The sequence below is a fragment of the Ixodes scapularis genome, unplaced genomic scaffold (assembly GCF_016920785.2).
Source record: "Ixodes scapularis isolate PalLabHiFi unplaced genomic scaffold, ASM1692078v2 PGA_scaffold2__306_contigs__length_199485367, whole genome shotgun sequence".
Taxonomy (NCBI): domain Eukaryota; kingdom Metazoa; phylum Arthropoda; class Arachnida; order Ixodida; family Ixodidae; genus Ixodes; species Ixodes scapularis.
The window spans coordinates 24,206,215-24,225,298 of record NW_024609857.1 but is presented as its reverse complement, the minus strand read 5'-3'; the positions used below and the strand labels follow the sequence as shown (position 1 = coordinate 24,225,298).

At 48.1% G+C, this 19,084-nt stretch overlaps 1 protein-coding gene across 1 annotated transcript; it reads right to left on the bottom strand.

The window, feature by feature from the left end:
* Positions 1 to 670: 670 nt before the first annotated feature.
* On the bottom strand, positions 671 to 18,874 carry LOC121045895 (cuticle protein 16.8-like). The gene is made up of 4 exons (XM_040499345.1): positions 18,797 to 18,874; positions 13,310 to 13,438; positions 11,857 to 12,119; positions 671 to 869 (listed from the first exon to the last, which is right to left on the bottom strand). The coding sequence occupies exons 1-4, from the start codon at positions 18,800 to 18,802 to the stop codon at positions 671 to 673; spliced, it is 597 nt and encodes a 198-aa protein (XP_040355279.1). The 5' UTR covers positions 18,803 to 18,874.
* Positions 18,875 to 19,084: the final 210 nt, after the last annotated feature.

Here is a 19,084-nt window from a genome sequence, read left to right as displayed (position 1 = left end):
CGTTGGGGTGTTAATCGCCTAGCACCATGGGCGTACCAACCGGGGGGAGTGGGGGAGGGGGGGGGGGAGGGCAAGGGGGGCGCTTGCCCCCCAGTACTCGAAGTGGGGGGGGGGGGGGGGCAAGGCATGTGTTTTGCCCCCCCCCCCCCCCCCCCCCCCTGAAACAGCCGCCACTGGGCAGGGAAAACACTGGCCGGCGGCGCACAAAAGATAGCAAGGGCACCGCCCCGGCCCGGGGGGGGGGGTCTGGTTTGCCCCCCCCCCCCCCCCCCCCTTTCAAAAACAAGTTGTTACGCCACTGCCTAGCACTGTTGCCTTGTCCGCCGGGAAGCGTTCGCTGGACATGGCATATCGCTAAAACGTTTGAGGGATTTTTGTCGAATATTTGAGGTACAATAATTTTAGAATAGATTGTTGCGCTCGAAGATGTACAAAACGAGAAAAACTACATATCACTGTGCGCTACCATTCGTTAGCGCACAGTGGTGTCCAGTTCTCCTCCTTTCGTCCTTGTCTTCGAGCGCAACCATGTATTCCCAAATGCAGCACCAACCCGCCTAAAGGAGGCGGTGATCATTTTAGACCGCGCTCGTTGATTGCCAAGATTGTCAGGCGCGTGTGCATCCCAAGAAAGCGTTCTCTCGGGCAATTCTTTTTGTTTCACACAATGCTAGTTTCCACCGACGTATTCAATGGGGACGAAGATGGCTCTGTGGCCGGACGGGACGACGATGGTCCTGGACGGCCGCTGTGGTATGGCCACCGAGACCGGCACGTAGGACGTGGCCGCCGAAGACGCCGCTGCAGAAGCGGCCGCCGCTGCGGAGGGACCCTGCTGCCTCGACGGGAAAGGTAGCCGCGCTGAAGACCTGCAGAGAAGAGAGTATACGTGCACCTATGTCATACTTCTCGCTCTCTAACACAGCACCTGCATTTATCTATTCGAACTGGGTCAGTATAAGACGTATGTTGCGTGTAGATGCTATTTGGAGGTGAAGCATAGATCACGCAAGTGCGATTTTTGTTTTTTCAGCAAAATTACATGAAAAAGTTCTACAGATTTGTCCCTCACGTTAGACAGTTAGGATAGAACATTTCGGGCCTACTTATTTTGAGCTGAGTTAAGCGCGAAACACATGCACGACAAAACTTTCCGATCCGACGTGTGGACTGCAGGAATGACCTTGGGGGGGGGGGGGGGGGGGGGGGGGAAGGGGGGAGGGCGAGGGTTTTCGAGCATCGGAGAGCATTGAAAACCTTCGCCTCCGACCGTCGTATTGCGTGGTCGAACGTCGGATCGGACGGTTTCGTCGTACATGTGTTTCGCGCTTTAGGCTTGGGTTGGTCCGGGATTGAGTTCTCGGTACCCGAAAACCCGACATTGCTAAATCTAAAAATTCGATTTCAGGTACTGCGGTATACTCTACTTCATAAGATCTGTGAACACACAAAAGGTAGCGGAAAGAGAGCGCAAGTTATAATGCAGAAAATGACGACACAGGTTGGTGATGGTGGCGTATAAATGGCACCATAATTAAACTTTTATAGCAAGTTGCATTCTTCGCGATCAATTTCGCTTGGTTGGTGATTCCTTGTCTTGAGCTGGCTCTCGTTTTCTATTCAGCATTACACATGCTCTAGATTTTATTCGCGCTGAATTACCAAGTGATGCCAACTAAACTGTCATGCATTTACAAATTTTTACCCTCCGCTAAATATTCACTTGCACGTAAAATAAATTACTGTGTCGGTTTTATTTACTTGTATAAGCGGTGAAGTTTGATGAATCAAGCCTGTCTTCTGATATCCACACGATCATAACCAACACGGCTCCTGAGAGCAAATAAAATATGGCTTCGCTGACAATTTTGCTAAAACGGGGTATAATTTTAAGCGGAAGAAAATGGGGTTTGCTGCGAAATAATGGCATGTCGATTGAAGGGAGAACTTAACCAAAAATATGCAGATGAATAAACACTACTGACCGAATCAAATAATCGTTCTAAATCCCTCAAAATAAACTAAAAAGAAAAAAAAACTCTTTCTGACGGCGCCGGAATTCAAACTACGGGTCTTCTAATTAGCGGTCAGATGGCTAATCACTGCAAAAAAAAAAATACCGAGTTTTTTTTTTATTATTTTTGTTGGGGCAGTGATACTAACAAATGCAGAATGTGTCTCCTAACATTAGCCGAAGAGTAAATTACGGGACCGCTCTCGTCCACGTGATCGTCAAGTCTCTTCTCGACCACGATTAACTTGCTACCAACTTACAACCTTGTTCAGGGTCAGATTCACAACGAAAGGGTATAAAGTTTGTTCCCCAACAAACAATTGCTCGCCTTTTTAACGGGAAACGTTCTTTGGCTAGGTGTTCGGCATTTCGTGAATACCAGATAAAACCGTGGTCGCAAAGCTCGACGCTGATTGGTTTTGAGTAGGGGGAAAGGGGGAGGGGGGGGGGGGGCGGGGGACGCCATCGCAGAAAAAAGGTCGTTTGCACCAGGCGGGATTCGATCCCAGATCATTTAGATTATTAAGCAAGTACGACACATCGCCGTGAGTTGAGGTTCTATTTGTAGGAAAGCCTTGGCGGGGCATCCGTTCTGGGTCCGGCAGAGAGCAACTTGACACATTGTCACACGTTTTAACATGAAACGTTCTATGGCTGGGTATTCGGCATTTCGTGAAGCCTGGATAAAAGCGTGGTCGCAAGGCTCGACACTGATTGGTTGGTGGATGGGAGAGGAGTGAGGTGCTCGACGTGATTGGTTAACGGGGAGGTCATGTGACCAGAGGGATAGGTGAGGAGGAGTGGGGTTGGCAAGGAGGAGCTCGACTACCTGTGCGCACTGAGGGAGAGGGGCTCGAGAGTATGGAAGGCTCTGGAAGAACGCCAGGTTTATCAGCCCGATTATTAGCCCCAGTATCGCTTTATCCTAGGAACAACTATCGAGTGTACACATGGTACGCGTTAAACTTTCCGATGAAGAGCGGCGTGAGTGTAGGCGTCTGGCGTATGGAAACTCAGAGTATCGCTAAACGTTTATGATGCTAGAACGTTTCACGTGTGTAACACAATTTCCTAGCAATTTTCCATACATTGTTTTTTTCTTTTAAATTTTCGAGTGGCGCTTACTTCCGACCCCAAGAATGACGTAAGTACATAAAATGCTAGGAGCCAGTCAGCCGTAAAACACACTCTTCGTTAAAAAAAAAGTGGGTACGGGCCAAGATCGGGCGGGCTCGCATTGAAAAGAACAGTCGGGCTCGGGCCGGAATACTTACCGGTCGGATCGGATTCGGGCGGACGTGCACGAACCAAAATCGGACTCGGGCCGAGTTCGGGCAATGATTTAATCAGGGTGGGCCCATTTGCTTATACATGCTCTTGATGACAGGGTGTCAGGGGTCTCGCTGACGTCACGGGACATTATAAAATCAGGTGACATCAAGACGCCATGTGACACCATGATGTCACGTGATAGCCTGACGTCACGTAACATTTTGACGTCACGTGAGATTCTCATGTCACGTGACGTCACATGGCATGATGACGTCATGATGTCGCGTGACACTCTGGCGTTGCGTGACGTAATAAGGCCACGTGACTTTGTGACACCATGTGACATCGTGCAGTCACGTGACATCATGGCATCGTGTGACGTCACAGTCATGTGACTTCATGACCTCACACAACGCGTAGCATGGGACCAGTCACAGCTCAGTGACGGCACATTCTGCGCTCTCCGACATTCTGTCAGCATGATCAAGCTTTAGTCCGTTGCAACTCAAGAAGGTGGGGCGAGGGAAAGGAAGGCCGGGGAGGAGGAAGCAGACGGAACGCTGGACAGGAGAGGGGGAAACGTCCTCCTCTCTTATGCGTTCTGTGTGCTTCCTCCTCCCCGGCCTTCCTTTCCCGCGCTTTACCTTCTTGAGTTGCAACCTACTATAGACCTTTTCATCTCAGTAGTAACCCGACCGGCGTATAGAGGGCGCTGGCGCACTCGCTGCCATTGGGTGGCTTCAACTTGATTGGTTTCGGTTTCAACGCGCTCGTGGCTCTGTTTATGTGTTATGTCAGTTGCGCATAATTTCGTGACACAAATGTGCCCGTTATAGTACATAACTAATGAAACGGTGGTACTGAGCCAATTTGAAAACCACGAAGTGGTTTCGGGTAATTTTCGCGGACTTTTTTACGAACACTTTACGATGCATCTGGTCATGTATTTCCTTCCCCCTCTCCTTATCCCCGGTGCAGAGTAGCAAACCAGAACTGACGTTCGGGTTAAAATCTCTGCCTTTCCTTCACAAAGCACTACTACTACTACTACTACTGGTCATGTTCGTCGTTAATTTCGATCAGGTTCAGCGGCGAAACGGCTGTGATGCACAAGGAGGATTTCAATCGTCTACGGCCGTACCCGCTGACCCGAGTTTCCATAAAAATGAATTTATAAAGAGACTAATGAGTAGATGTATAGTAAAAATGTAGGTCCACAACCTGATTAGAAACCTCCTGAATCGCGAAAAACACATGAAGCCGCCAGTTTACTGCTCACTGTCAGATTTTCGCGAACACAAAATGTTTGTAAACTTCAGAGACTAGAATTGTATCCTATAATAACGCAGATATTCTAAGAAATAAGTAATATTGTCTCGAGCTGTTTTCTTTAAAGAAATTAAGTATTCGAGACACTTTTCGATAGTCCGTCCTAGGTCGGGTGGGAAATTCGTTTAGCTATTGCCCCTGCTAAAGTACTTATTGAGAGCATTTTTGTTTTACTGACATTTGATTACGACGTGCTTGGCACATGAAAGAAGCGACAGGCCCATCAATTGAAGCATGAAATGTTGTCTTTGTATAAACTTTGCTAAATAAAATTAAAGGGTCCGAGAGAAGTGAACTCCCGTACGTTTGGCTGAAGTCGAATGCTAGGCACGAATTCATGAACCTGTATAGACAGATCTCCATTGAAACTGATGCGATCTAGAATCAACAACACTGAAATCGGCTGATTTCTATATAGATGGCTTCTTTTCGGCATAACATAATCTGAGCCCTAGGCACTCTCAAGCTGCCTGTTACCGTTTCTTTTTTAAAGGGGTCCTTGTGTTAAAATAATAAAATAAATAAATTAAATTTTCTGTTAAAAATGTCAACACCCTTTAATGACTGCAGATATCTGACCGAACATGGTATACAGTTTCTCTAAATTCAAAAATAAATCAAGTAAACGTTTATATTGCAAAAACCATTAAGAACGTCTAGCAGATGTAGGTGTAATGTCGTGAACAAACAAGTCGCCTGATGTGGACATTACCATCATCCCGAGCATCAGATATAATGTGAGTTAAACGTTTGCTACTTATATATCTTATATAATCATGAACAACTATTTTAAATTTTTTAGTAAAGCGAGGCAGGAGACTTTCAGGAAACACACATAACTTCATATGCTGAGTATTTTGGTCACATTCCTTAAGATTCTAAGTGCGCGCTTATACATATACATTGCACTATACTTATTTCGAATGTTCCGCCACTATCACTGAGCAAACTTCAGTTGTCATAAATAATTGGGCTCAATATGCGCCAGGGCTGACGCTGATTCCTGTTTCGCCTCCCTTCTCACATGTGTCCGATACGCCGGCGGTTAAAATAGTGCTAATCTCTTACAAAATGAACTGCAGATGTGGTTGTGCAGATTATTACGGCATGCAATTACATTGTAAATGTAATCATCGGGCGGCGATTTGCAATAAGGTGAGAAGCGCGGTGAAAAGCGACCAAAAACGCGAATGCGACGCCTTCGGCAAGGCGCGGAGGGGAGAGTGGAGCGACGAGTTGAAGCCACCTTATGGCGGCCGCGTCACGTGATTCCAAGATGGCAGCGCCTATGCGACGAAGGCTGAAAAATTTAAGTACCTGGTGACGTTTCGTGATGTGAAGCGATTAGTATGAAAGTTTGCTTCCTTTTTTATTCACGCACCTGACGTCATTTTGCGCCTTAGTCAGGCCGCTCCGTATTATTCTTTGCAATTGTCTTTCCTTAAAAGATGTGGTTGTGTTGTTCCTGTTTTAATTGTTTTATTCTTTCTCCATCCATGTCTTTCCTTGTGGATTATAAACTAAACCAACGATTTAATACAGATATCTCCTTGCAACCACGATCCGATTACAAACGAATGGAGAGAAAGCGCATCGCTCGACGCTTACGGGTCAGTGACTAACGAAGCTGTTTCTCGGCGAACTGTCTCGATCACTGGGTTGCTCGCTTTCTATGCATATTTGAAGCGTTTGGCATCCCACAGAAGGCGTGGAAACGCTTGTCACGATGACGTGTATATGAATGATCGGGCCACAATGGGTGTGGGCGCCGCTGAGCTACCGATGCGGAACGGATGACTATCCTGTCCACTATGAGTGGCATAATGGAAGGACCTTCTTGTTTTCGCGCGAACCAGGCGCTAACAAACATTGGCGTCGTGGGATCGATCGGACGTGATGCGAAAACGAAGATTCTTATTCAACCGTGGCGTCACCGTCGTCCAACGTCTCGTGTGCCTACAATCTTCGTCCTACGCACCGCCACCCACCACCCACGTCCGAGACGGCTCCTATAGATTTTAGCGTTTTTCTTTCTTCCGTTTATCAGAAGAAGAACGTCTGTCCTGGCACAGGTGCCACAAAAACAACAAAAACAGTCTGAATAAAAATATTTTAAAAAGTTACCCGCGCTGATTTTACTCGCAATTTTGATGTTGCAACGTCGCTCGTGCAAAAAAAAAAAAAAAAAAAAAATCGGGAACGTTGAATTTTTGCACGACGCAATCATTTTCAAGAATGAAATCTCAAGTTTTTGCCGAGGTGTCTGCGAGCTAAATCATGTCGCGAGGTAGCCTTTGAGAAAGGTTTACCTTAACCACATGTAAGGAGTTCCACCATCGCTTAACCACGCCCAAACTGAATGTAACATTGTACACTTCTTTCGGACGAAACGAGAAATGAATGGCGTCTCCGTGTCCTCGTGCGTGAACGCTCACCGTGTTGAAGCACGCGCTTAACCGTAGGACGTTCCCAGAGCCGCGTACCGCACCCCGAGACACCCTCCTTCCGGTGGGGGCACGCCGTGCGTTTGCCGCGAAAGGCGCCAATAAAAGCCCGTTCCTCTCCTCGGTCCGGTGACTGTGACAAACGGTGACGTCACACACACACGTTCGTCTGCGCAGCGGTGGCACGTTGGAAGGGTAGAATCTCGTCTAGTCACGCTTGGCGCGAGGCAAATTGAAAGCCCCCATAGAGAGATTCCAGGCTGGGTCGGGGAGGCACGATGCGAGGAGCCACATCAACAGCCACGGCCGGGGCGGCTGCTTACCATATTGACTGGCACATAGTAGGTCGCACTTCCGTTCGTGAACCTACTGCCCTGGAAAAAAAAACGGGCGCGTCAAATAGTCCAGTCACGCGCTCTGTGCAGAAATCCTTTGTCTGTTTTGATTCGCGCTCGCTCGCTGGGATCGACTGCTCTCGCATTATGCATACACGCGCGCGCGAGCGCGAGCGCACGTTGCGACTCTGCTTCTCAAAAATCCTCCCGGTTCAAAGAAAAGAGACACCGTGGTGGTGTACGGCATGCTCTTCCTAAAAACAACAACAAGAAAACATAAACTAAGTCCCTGGGTGTCCTCCGCGGAGCTCGAGAGACACTCATCACGAAAAAACGTGTACTCCCGCGGTCTTATGGAGTGCTGCAAGGGACGTCGGACCTCGCAAGCCACAGCGCGGTTGACGCAGTGTCATCGTTTGTCTCCAAAGGGTCTGCCACCGGAGGCGCCGTATTGTCCCGCTCCGTTGACATGTGACTACGACGACGCGGGGCACCGAGTAGCAGCTTTCGCTTCCCAGACGCTCGCAGGTCGTGGAAGGCTCGACGCACACACAACACACGCAAACCCGACGGCTACGGCGCGAGCGCGTGTCTGAACGCATATACAAAACCATCGGCTAATGTCGGTTTTCCGGAATCGCTTCGATTCCGGCCGCACGAACGTTCGGACAGAGCGGTGTTTGATCCACTTGTCTGAGCCTGGCAGCAGCGTCGTCAAACTTTGCGCGGCATTGTTTCCGGGATCGATTGGGGAGGCCGAAGATTGTTTTCTTAGAACAGCGCTTCCCTGGAACCGCAATGCTTCTTCTCCTTCCATTGTTTTTTTCTTCTTGTTTTTAGTGAGTGTGTTTGCGTGTCTGTATTATTTTGCCGCCCATCAAAGTCCCAGATCATGCGGCTGCTGACCATCGGGGCAATAATCCAGATCCTTTTTGTTGTAGGTACAACAAACGACGCGCATCACTTTTTATGACGGGAAGGAGTAAGGAGTTTGCTTTGTGATTTGATCCTTACGTTCTAATGTTTTGTCTTATAGGTTTTTGAACTCTCTGACTTTGGTTTTTGTAGCTAACCTTTTCGTTCCTCTCAACATTTTTTTTTTTTTTTTTTAACAGAAAAGAGAGAGACATTGACTGGCCCTTTAGAGGTTCCGGCTACTTTTTTGCATTTGAGAACAAATTATGGATCTTCTTGCTAACTAGAAATTGCACAAGTTACGGAATCAACTTTGAAAAAGCATCCAAATAATCAAACATTTAGTATTGTTTCTTAGAAGTAAGAAAATGTCATCCTATCTTAAAGTTTGTTGAACGCCTTAAGAATCGGTTTGTAGATGAACGCACCATCATAACTTTCGTCGTCATCATCACTCGTACTTATTTTCATTCATCAACGAGTAGATCAGTCAATCCCTCCTGACGACTAACAGCCGAGTTACACCTGTAAACATTCCATCAACCCTATTTGCAGGTTTCCGAAAAAGTAGTTTACTGGCCATCAGGCTGCCTTCTGCACAAACGGTCACTGAAAACCACTTTTAAAAAAATGGGGTGTCGTCGCGGCATATGGATTTAACCATTATTGTCAATCGGGGGGTATAATAACTTTTGGGAGGGGATTCGGGCAAGGGGGAAGGGTGAACCAAATAGGTTTTTGTACTTTGTATAGAATATCCTGGGCGGAGGGGGGGGGGGGGGGGGGATATGACTCAGCGTGGAAGTGTGCTAAGGACTAGGAACAAATTATTGTTGTGGCGGATCATGAGAAAGGAGCTAATGAAGGTTACCAAGAAGGAATTTTCGTCATGTCTTAAAGTAGAGTTCGTCCGATGTTCGTGTCGTGAGGACTCGGCTGTCGATTCTTTCGTTCTCCTACTGCAGCCGTTTATTCTTGGGGGCATCTAATGCCACTTCGAATGATACAGTCGGCTGCACAAAATGGCCCACCGTCTACGATGGTAACGAAAAGAGACAGCCAATTAAGAGACAAGTGCCGTCTCCATACGTCTCTCGCTAAAGGGCCGCAAACACCTACGGCTTGTTCCGGAGCGAAGCATTTACGGTGCTTAGTATGCACCTCGCCTCCGTGTAGCCCGAATGATCCGTCTCTTAAAACTTGGCCGTTGGCCACGCTGTGCGCGGGCAACGTAACACGGAGATCGGTAAAATGGAATGCTTTGTGAGACCACTGGGAACAACAGCCGGGTCAGTTGCCGATCGGATTTCTTTCTTCACACCCTAGGCCTTCCTTTTCGTTCTTCCACTGGCCTCTTCTGTTGTGTACGAAGTACTCCATCGGCCGTGGCAATCTGAGACCAGGAAGTTGGCCCGGTCGAATAATGAATGGAGCTTCAAAATTAAGAGCGACAGAGAAGCAGGCTGGGAATATCCGGAAGTCGATCTATTTGGAATGGAATGCAAAACCGTGCTTCGGTAGAGCTTCAACATGCGGGAGTGGTAGATCTGACTGATCAATAATCTCAATTCAGGTGGTACGTATCGTACGTGTGTATAAACGATGAATATATTAAAATGCAAAAGCGGCAGTGAGCTGAAAACTAAATACTGCCGCTCGCATGGCGGAGTTGGCAACGCACGTGGCTGGCGCGCGGAGGCGCGGGGTTCGAACCCCGCTCGGCCCAGGTTTTTCTTTTTATCAACCTTTGCTCCTCTCAAAATTCTACTCCATCCACTGCTGTCATCGTGTGGTCATGTTCCAGAACGTTCCTGAACGTTTACCGTGTGTGAAAGAACCGCGGAAACGCGCTGCTTTTGGACAGTTGCCCTTCAGTCGCCGACGCCATATGCGTTGCACCTCCCTTTTAAAGTTTGTAAGTACAGGTTAGCGCAAACGTTTCATTTAGTTTTCCGTTCAGTCTACTTTTTTTTTTTTATTTATGACGATACAGCGTTGGAGGAAAAGTCGATTCTTTACGCCAGAAAGTGGGCAGAGAGGAATATAGCGGTTTTGTACGGGCTCAGCGACATACAAAAATGAATAGGGAAGATTAAAAAGACCATACACGAGAAAGGGGATAGCGATCTGGGTTAACTTGCCCTGAGTTAGCTTGCCTACGCTCTTCACTTATGGTTTCGCGGAGCATTATGGAAGGCATATGGACAAGAGCGGCGTGCGCTTATACGAGAATACCCTTCTTGTAGCGGGGTTTCGACTCTTATACAAATGCTATACTCAACTTCACACTAAATTCGACAGCAGCCAACGATCCGAGGAGAGCCAATCAAGCAGCACCAAAAGTGTATCGTCACGGCGCTCGATTCGTCTTTGTGCGTTTGCTATGCGGAGCGCAAGTTTGTCTGCTTCTTGCACAGGGGTGGCGATGATGTCAGAAAGATGCCGAGCTGTTATTGACCGATTGAAAAAAAAAGAAGAAAATAGTGGGTAAACCTCAGGGCATCTAGCAATGAGGTCTACCCGCTATCCCTTCAGTCAAGGCCAATCGGAACTCGGCGTCGCTCTGACGTCACCACAACTCCTGCTCAAGAAGCAGACGACTTGCTCCCCCATAACCGGCTTAGCCAATCACGCACAACGACTGCGCCGCGATCCAGCGCATTTCTTCTGCTCCTGATTGGTTTAGCCGGTAATGTCAACCTCACAAAGACGTAGACGATGAACGTTCGGCGATGAACCCTCACGATGAACTTCTGGCTCTGCTTGATTGGTTCCGTCGAATCGTAGCGTCGGCTGCGCTCGGTCTTAGTGAAAAGCAGAGCGTATGACACCGGGGATATCCATAACTGGTGTCTCGAGTACATCCCGGAGCAGTATTCGCAATTTTAAGGGAGGCGACGCTACCCTGCGTCAAAGACGTGACTTTTTTTTTTTTAGAAGAGGGGGTGGGGCTCGTGCCTGACGAAATGCTCAGCGAAATCGTGCATGGCCTGGTGGCGAAAATGCGAAACAGGGAAACGAGAAGTCCCATGAATGGATCCATTCGGCGACTCCGTTGGACTCGTGGATAGATATATACTCGCGGGACTTCTGAAACTGCATCTGCCCGCCTGCTCGCGTGTCTCTCAGGTGGCACTGTTCGATAGGATTGTACACAGCTTTCCTTTTCCACAACGCCGTCATTCTCAGATATTCCTCTTTCCCGTCCCGGCAGACGACGCCATTTTTGAGATCGCCGGGAGGTGAAAGAGACGAGCGTACGTCAGCGTTCGGCTGAGAATTCGGGTCGCTGCTGGTCGGAGACGGTTCAACGCCGAACGTTCACGCAACACTCGGGTCCAATCAGCGTCCCACGTTGGCACTTTTAGGTAACATCAGCAGTAGGGTCTTGTTTTTAGGTGGCGCTACTAGCCATGCTCAACAAAAGTGTGTCGTCTGCTGAGAGTGGATGGTCTCTCTCCCTCCCCCCCCCCCCCCCCTTTTGGAGAGGAGCAAACCGCCAGTGGATATGTGGTTTGCGTCACTTTTCCGTGTACAGGGTGCGTACCTGAAGATTACGTTGGCCGGATTGAGGCTCTGCGTGCCGGGCTCGTTGGTGACCACCTCTGCTCGGAAGCCCCTCTCGTCGGCCACGTAGTTGACTCGCCGGCTGTGTCCGTCGGCCGTGCGCAGAGTGTAGAAGCCCACCACGCGGCCGGTCACGTCCGACGACTCCGAGCGGGCGTGCGACGAGCCGTCTCGGGGGTCCGTCGCCGAGTAGCTGAACGAGTAGGGCCGCCGGGGCGCCGGCACTGACACCGGGCTGTCCTCCTGGAAGCGGCGTTCGGCGAGGCTCAGGAATCGATCTCGACTGCCGTTTGCTTCGTGTAGCGCCCCAAGGCAGTGGACAGGAGATGAATGACTGGGAGACGTGCGTGACCAAAAACGTCTCTTTGGTCGGCATTCGCGATTGGCCAAACCATTGCTTCTTGTATACAGATAATGCCTGTCCAATCGCCGGTTGACGGCGAGGAAAATTTTTGCAATCACAACGAGGCGAATCAAGAGGGCGCCACCGAAACATCTCGGCGCTCATAGTGCGGTTGGTGGCCGAGAAGGGTCAGCTTTGGGCAGGCATATATCCATCGAACTATTGGGCACAATCGCTACGTTAGAGTCCGGCAGGGCACTCGAAGACTCTAGGTCGGGTACAATCATCCGTCCGCGGGCCGTTTCAAGGTGATGAACACACCGCACAAGATGGCGCCACCTGTCAAACCAAACGTCATTGCCAATCTCGATTATGATACTAGCCAGTCCTCGCACGACAGTTTCTTTCCGTAAACACACTTCTTTCAGACTCAACGAATTCGACGGGGTTTATTTGTACAGTTTCCAATATCTGAAATCACTAATGGGAAATTCCCTTGGTGGACTTGGAACGATTCAAAAGCTCTCCTGGCTTGCGCCTTTAGCGCGCTTGCACGTCCAAGAAGACAAACAAAAAAACGCTCCACCATAACTACTCCGAATCCACCAAGGGAATTTTCCATCAGCTGTGTCGCTTACATCAACTATTAACTGCGCTCTCTTTTGTGGGTAGAAATTAAAAACAGCGCAAAGACACGGACAAGAACGAGAAGGTCAACGTCTATTTTCGTTTACCTCCTTGGTCTTGTCCTTGTATTCGCGCTGTTTTTAATTTTTAACCATAAAATACCAACTAGCGTCAACGTTAGTCGACTTCTCTTTTGTACAGGTATTGCTAACCGTCAGCTTATGTTTGTTTAATTACGGTATATTTTATTGTTGTTGTGAAGTCCTCACTTCCCTCTGTAATTTCTCAAATCCCGAGGGTAAGATAAATAACATTAAATAAAAATTGCCAGTTGCACCGCACTCTGTCTGTTCAGATATGTTGTTTTGTCAGACATAAATAACCGAAGCTAGGCTTTTCACTTTGTTTTCGAAAAGCAGGTACAGCCAAGGGGTGTGACTTCGGATTTCCCCGGTTGCCTCGCCTGTGCGTCTTGGATCTGCTCAGGAGGCAGGATTTCGTCCATCCGGGCAGCCAGCTCCGCAGCGCCAGGGAAGGCCCCGTTGCCAACGATGAAGCTGAGTAGCACCGCTGAAACGGTGACCGCATCCGCCTGAAAACGATGAGGGGCAGCTTTTACTACAAGTGCTGACACTCCCTGCATGCACCATGTAGTCCGGACTTTCAAATCAGCCGCTTCGATTAAGCGTCGGCAATGCACCATAACCTTCGAACTTCCAGTGTATCATTTGCGAACATTCGAAGCCCGCGACAGCCTAAAAGACAAATGTATGCCTTCTCTTTAGGCTTCTAAACAAAAAACAAAAAAAAGTATATACAAAAATTTTAAAAATTCCGCCATCACATCAATTATTATTATATTGGGATGAGAGATACCAAATGGGACAGTTACGTTTTAGAGCGCAGCTCTTAGGCGCCCGTTTACGGGTTGAATAAGCGCGCGCGTTGCATTATGGGACGTTTCCCCGCTAAAGTTAGCGGGGAAATGTTCCCGTTAAATTTAGCAGGGAAAACGACGTCACGTGACCTCAACACCAATTCAGTTTTCCCGCTAAATTTAGCGGGGAAAATGACGTCAGGACTTCGTGTCACGTCGCCCATGAACAAATTCAGCGGCAGGAGGAGACAAGGAGGAAAGGAGGAAGAAGGAAGGAGGGGGATGAGGAAAGAGGAGAAGGGGCAGGAGGAGGAGGGTAGGAGGGTCGGAGGAGGGGAAAGGCATACTTTCCCCTCCGTACCCTGCTATCCATCTCCTCAAGGGCAGCGCTCTAATTTCGCGTTACAGAGATTTGTAAACATATTTATTTTACCATGCTGATCAGAAACGTTATTGACCTTTCGCTTCACACCCCCCCCCCCTCCCCCCCCCTCCCCCTCCCCCCCCCCTCCCCCCCCCCCCCCCCCCCCCCCCCCGCACTGCAAATTGCACTTGAGTAAAGTCCTGAGCAACACCGATGCTCTGTGTGAAGTGTGAACAACGGGAAAGGTATCTTTGGGGAAATTTTTAGTTTACACATACACAAATACGTTCGTATAGGTGGTATTTTATTCGCACGAGTTTTGCACAGCTCTTCCACATATACTACTTGGAGGCGTCTTAATTCGATGAAAAAGTAAGGTGTCGTATTTTAACAACATGACAACCTTTTGCTCCTCATGCCATTTGAAGGTGCCGCTAGTACGTAAACTCAAAGTCCCTGTTGCGCACGATCTTAGAGTTCGCGACCGGCTAAACCGCTCCGTAGAAATAAAAAGGCTGACATTTAGGGTCTATAGTCAGAGTAGCTGGAAGTGATTGTGATACTGTAAGATCCTCAGAGGTGAACCGATGCAAACCACCTTAAGCGCACATCTACGCCTGACTGGCATTGCCATCAATCACAGCAAACAAGAACAAAATGATCTCCGAAACTCAAATTCAAACTTGACAATATAAACTATTTTTGTTTGCTTATTGAATATACCTAACCAACTATACCAGTCAAAAAAGAAAAAAATGGTTTTAAGTTATGCGAAACAGTTTCCACGCGCTACCCACTGTAACGTCGTCAACCGTGAATAGCAAGAGACAAAGCCGCAAAAAAAGAAAGCACCCCGGGTTTCGTGCAGCTGTAAGCAAACCCTCTCGTGACGCCATTCGTGAATCCGAACACACGAGACACCTGCGTAACGAAGAAGGTCGTCACGAGATGACGGGCAGGGAAGGCTCCTTGGGGACAGCGCGGTAAATAGCCCCCATCCGCGATCGGGCGCTCGCTCAGTGGCTCGGCCGTGAGCTGCCGACGAAAACGGTATGACCTCCCCGGCTGATCCCCGAGCCACCACCTCTTCGTGACGAGCTTGGAGCACCGATACCTCGGGCGTCACGCCAATAAACACAGTGACCGGTCTGCGATAGAGAGCCTAGATTGAAGAGAGCGAGCAACTGAAACCGTGCAAAACGGTTTGCAGTTTAATCATGGCGGACGCTTATTGGGCAGGATTGGTCCCAAAAGCGCGTGAGTGGCGTTGTCGCGCGGCGAAAAGGGAAGCCGGCAGAAAGGCGGAAACGCTTGCAGACGATCAACGCTCTTGTCTCCTTTTCGCAGCTCGTATTGCAAACGCGGCCCATCATAAACCACGTGACCCGATTGAGCAGTTGGAGACACTCTCAAATCTAGGCACACCTATACACTGCAGGCTTTGGAAGCTGGCCGAGCACTAAGCAGCCCTCATTTCAAATCATTGCCGACGATTATCAGCAGTGCGTGTTTCGGCGCTGTTGTCGTCCGCTTAATTGCCGTCGGTCGTAAGCGTGGTCATTAGGGACGGATATTGCCAAAACATGATCGGAATACAGCCAAGCGAATGTCTGTTTGCTCCTCAATGCCCGCATTCATATGGTTGAACTTTTCTTGCGACTTTGGAGTTGCGGCGTTCCAACCAATGTATTTTCTTCTTTTCTTTTTTTTAGTCGCAACAGCGACGTCACAATTGCAAAATCGCACGTAAACTCGCGCTATGTGAATCGGTCTGTACGCAAATTTGTATTCCCGTGTCGTCTGTATACGCATTCTGTTCTCCTTTCGCAGTAAGCTCTTCACGCGACTGGCTGCAGTGATCCCTCCGCCACGTCATGAACACGTATTTTGGTTGGTCCGCTAAAAGATCTAACGCGAAGTAAACATAAAAAAAAAAAAAAAAAATTGTACCCGCTCGGTGTTTGACTCAGCGTCCCATCAAAAACCAAGAAGAAGAAAAAAAAAAAAATAAAACGGGTTTAGAAATGACACTGAACAAAACCTATGGGAGAGAAAGGAGGCTGTCTAGGGAACATTCCAGCCTGTCACTTCGAAACATGCATGGAGCGCGCATATTTCTCTCTCCACGTCGCTGGAACGCCGTTAGCGTAAACTTGAAACGACGGAGCAGCGAGAGTTGTATGCCTTCGTATACCTCCGCTTCCGGTCTGCAGCCTACGGTACTCCGTTTTATATACGTCAAACTGAGATAATAACTAGTGTGCCTATAGCCGAAGTAGTAGCTTTCTCACATCCTCAGTTGTGGAGGAGATTCGAATAAGGCTACGGAAAATCATGACTAGAACCAATAAACAGTAGAATGGCTGTATTCTAGTTGCATTCTACACAAATCATTAGGGACAATTTTTATTTTAACTTCATTATTCGAGACCGGACGCTTCCGCGCGTAAATTAGGAGCTCTCAAGTTCAAATACCGATGAAACAAAATACGAGAAACAAAGTATAACATTCGTCTCTTCTCTGCAAATATGTTTTCCCTTCCTTTATTATTTAGATAATTCTGAAGCACAAAAATACAGGGTGCACGTTAGTCAAAATCCTTAATGTGGTCTAAATGAAAACTTCAACTTTTACTGAGAAGTACCGGATAGATCTTCAATGGCTTGATCTTTAAACCTCAGTTTTTCGTTCGAACATTTTTTAAATATTTATCAAAGGAATAAATGCTTCTCGACGGAACCCTCGAATCCCAGCAATTTGTCTGTCCGTTCATCCATGCGTTTCCCCACCAAATTTAGCGGGAAAATTTACATCACTTGACCCATATACCAATTTAGGCTCTCCGATTAATTTAGGAGGGAAGTCACGTTATCTGACGTTAGGTGGCGTAAATTTTCCAGTTGAATTTAGTGAAGAAATTAGTAAACAATGGGTTCTTTCCTCCCGGAATGGTGATCTCTCCTTAAATACTGCATTACATGCGTTAGGTGTCTTCGGAGATAAAGGTCGCTGTCAATTTTTTATTGATCGCGCCTATGTACACCGAACAACGCAAAGCCTCCGAAGCCCGAAGGGCAAGCATTTCAAACCCTCGACTCGCCTTAAAACACCGAAACACCACCGAAACACGAAACGCTGTCTCTACGGTGATTATAAATGGAGATCGCGGCATGTCGGCTCGAACAGGGAGAAGGCCTTTGCGTTGCATACGCGCGTTGACAGATTCAAGAACGTAGCGCGGCGGCGAAACCCGTCCTGAATGCACCTTGAAGACAGGCGCGAAGACCCCCGTGTTGCTCTAAAAGCGACAAGGCGTCAGCGTGACTCAGCTCATTCCACAGATGCTTAGACACGCATGGAGGAGGCGTGGGCGCCTTTCGCGCCGCTCATCAGCACCCACCGCGAAGAGGCTGCATGCGACGCGCTCACAGGCGCGCCACTCAATGGCTCGGAGAACACCTCTAACTGCGCATACTAATGCCTAACTTCGCAAACCAACCACCTCGACTGTGTGCCAAGCAATAAAAAGAATGCATCCTAAATTACCTCAAGAAAGAAACGACAAAGAAGCATGCATCCTGCAGTCTCCGACGCCCGCTGATTTCACGCGCTGTTTCTCGCTCTTTGCGGAGCGTAAAGCAAGTAAATATTAAATGTAGTTTACCCAGATGAATGGGAGAGTAAGGCCGAAACCCGCGGCCGAATTTATGCGCGTTGAATACGTTTGTCGTGAGCGGGGCATTCGAGAAAGAAAGTCTGAATTTAAAATATGCATTTCCCGATTCGCCGACTAAAAACATGTTGGCGACTAAAAAAAATTACCGGAAAGAGGAAAAAATCCGTATATAATTGCGCCTCTCTTCGTCCAAATTGTGCCTCGTATCTATATATGAGCACAGACAAGACGTAGCTTGTTTTAAAAGTTGATCTGCACTCGAGTCATCTTGGGCAATCCTCGAGTATATTCACATCCATAAAATCACCGACTCTGATCTTCCATCTGATACTCGTCTTCTTTTATTTATTTTTTTATTGTTCTTTTGTCGAGTTTTTTTTTTTTTTTTTTTAAATTAATTTTTAGCTTTCTAGTTTTCTGAGACCTGTCTGTTATAAACTCCGTATTTTATTTGCATTCTTGCACATATTTCTTTTGTCACTAGAACCCTCCCTGTAACGGCCCTCAAGAGAGGGCGAACAGTTTTCTGATAAATATATAAATAAAAGTATCCACTCAGTGGGCTTCACGTGTTCCCAAGCTAACCTTCTCTTTCTTCCATTTATCTTCATCACGATCGCTCAACGTCCAATAAGTCCACTATTTATGAGCAGACACAGCTTAGTCCGTTGCTGCTGAGCTCGTGCTGACGGTGAGCTTCCACAATGCTTCCGTAACGGTATACCTTCCCCATTACCAAGACTGTCGTCGTCAGACGGTCAGTGGAAACTTGTTCTGAGGATGTGCTGTGACTAAGGTGCTGAAATACGCCGTCCGATGTGTATTCACTAACTTCCAGTGGTCTAGTGCTTAACGGCCGGACCAAATATGCGTTGTCACTGGACTCTGAGGAATGCGCAACGTACCTTATATCTCAGAAAGGAATCATTACGCATTGGTAAAACGCGATCCACGGCCCAGTAGGCAACGATGGCAGCCCGCAAAAAGGTAGTAACTGAAATCGTCGAAATCGTTGAACACCATCCAGCTTACCTTCATGATCGCTCAGTCCAGATCCAGTCTCGAGCACACGACGATCTACCGACGTCCGTCCAGGCACCACAACACAAGACTTTCTCCCTGGAACGCAGGCCATGCCCTTATATAAGGACCAGGGACCCGCTGGACCCAACCACGAAATCAAGAAGGGACGGGTGGGCGGGCGACGAAGGACCTTGCCCGCCATTCAGACCGCAGCGTGTGCCAATGCTGGATGCACCTTGCAGCGTGAAAAAGAAGAAAAAAAAAAAGAAAACGAAGACTCCGGCGTCGCAATGCCCG

What these genes read in the sequence shown, in the direction of transcription:
- LOC121045895 (XM_040499345.1), bottom strand. An exon ending in AGCAGATCCAAGACGCACAG is followed by an intron (nt 12,120 to 13,309) that starts GCGAGGCAACCG and finishes CGCCGCTTCCAG; the next exon opens with GAGGACAGCCCGGTGTCAGT. An exon ending in CCGGCCAACGTAATCTTCAG is followed by an intron (nt 870 to 11,856) that starts GTACGCACCCTG and finishes TCTTCTCTGCAG; the next exon opens with GTCTTCAGCGCGGCTACCTT.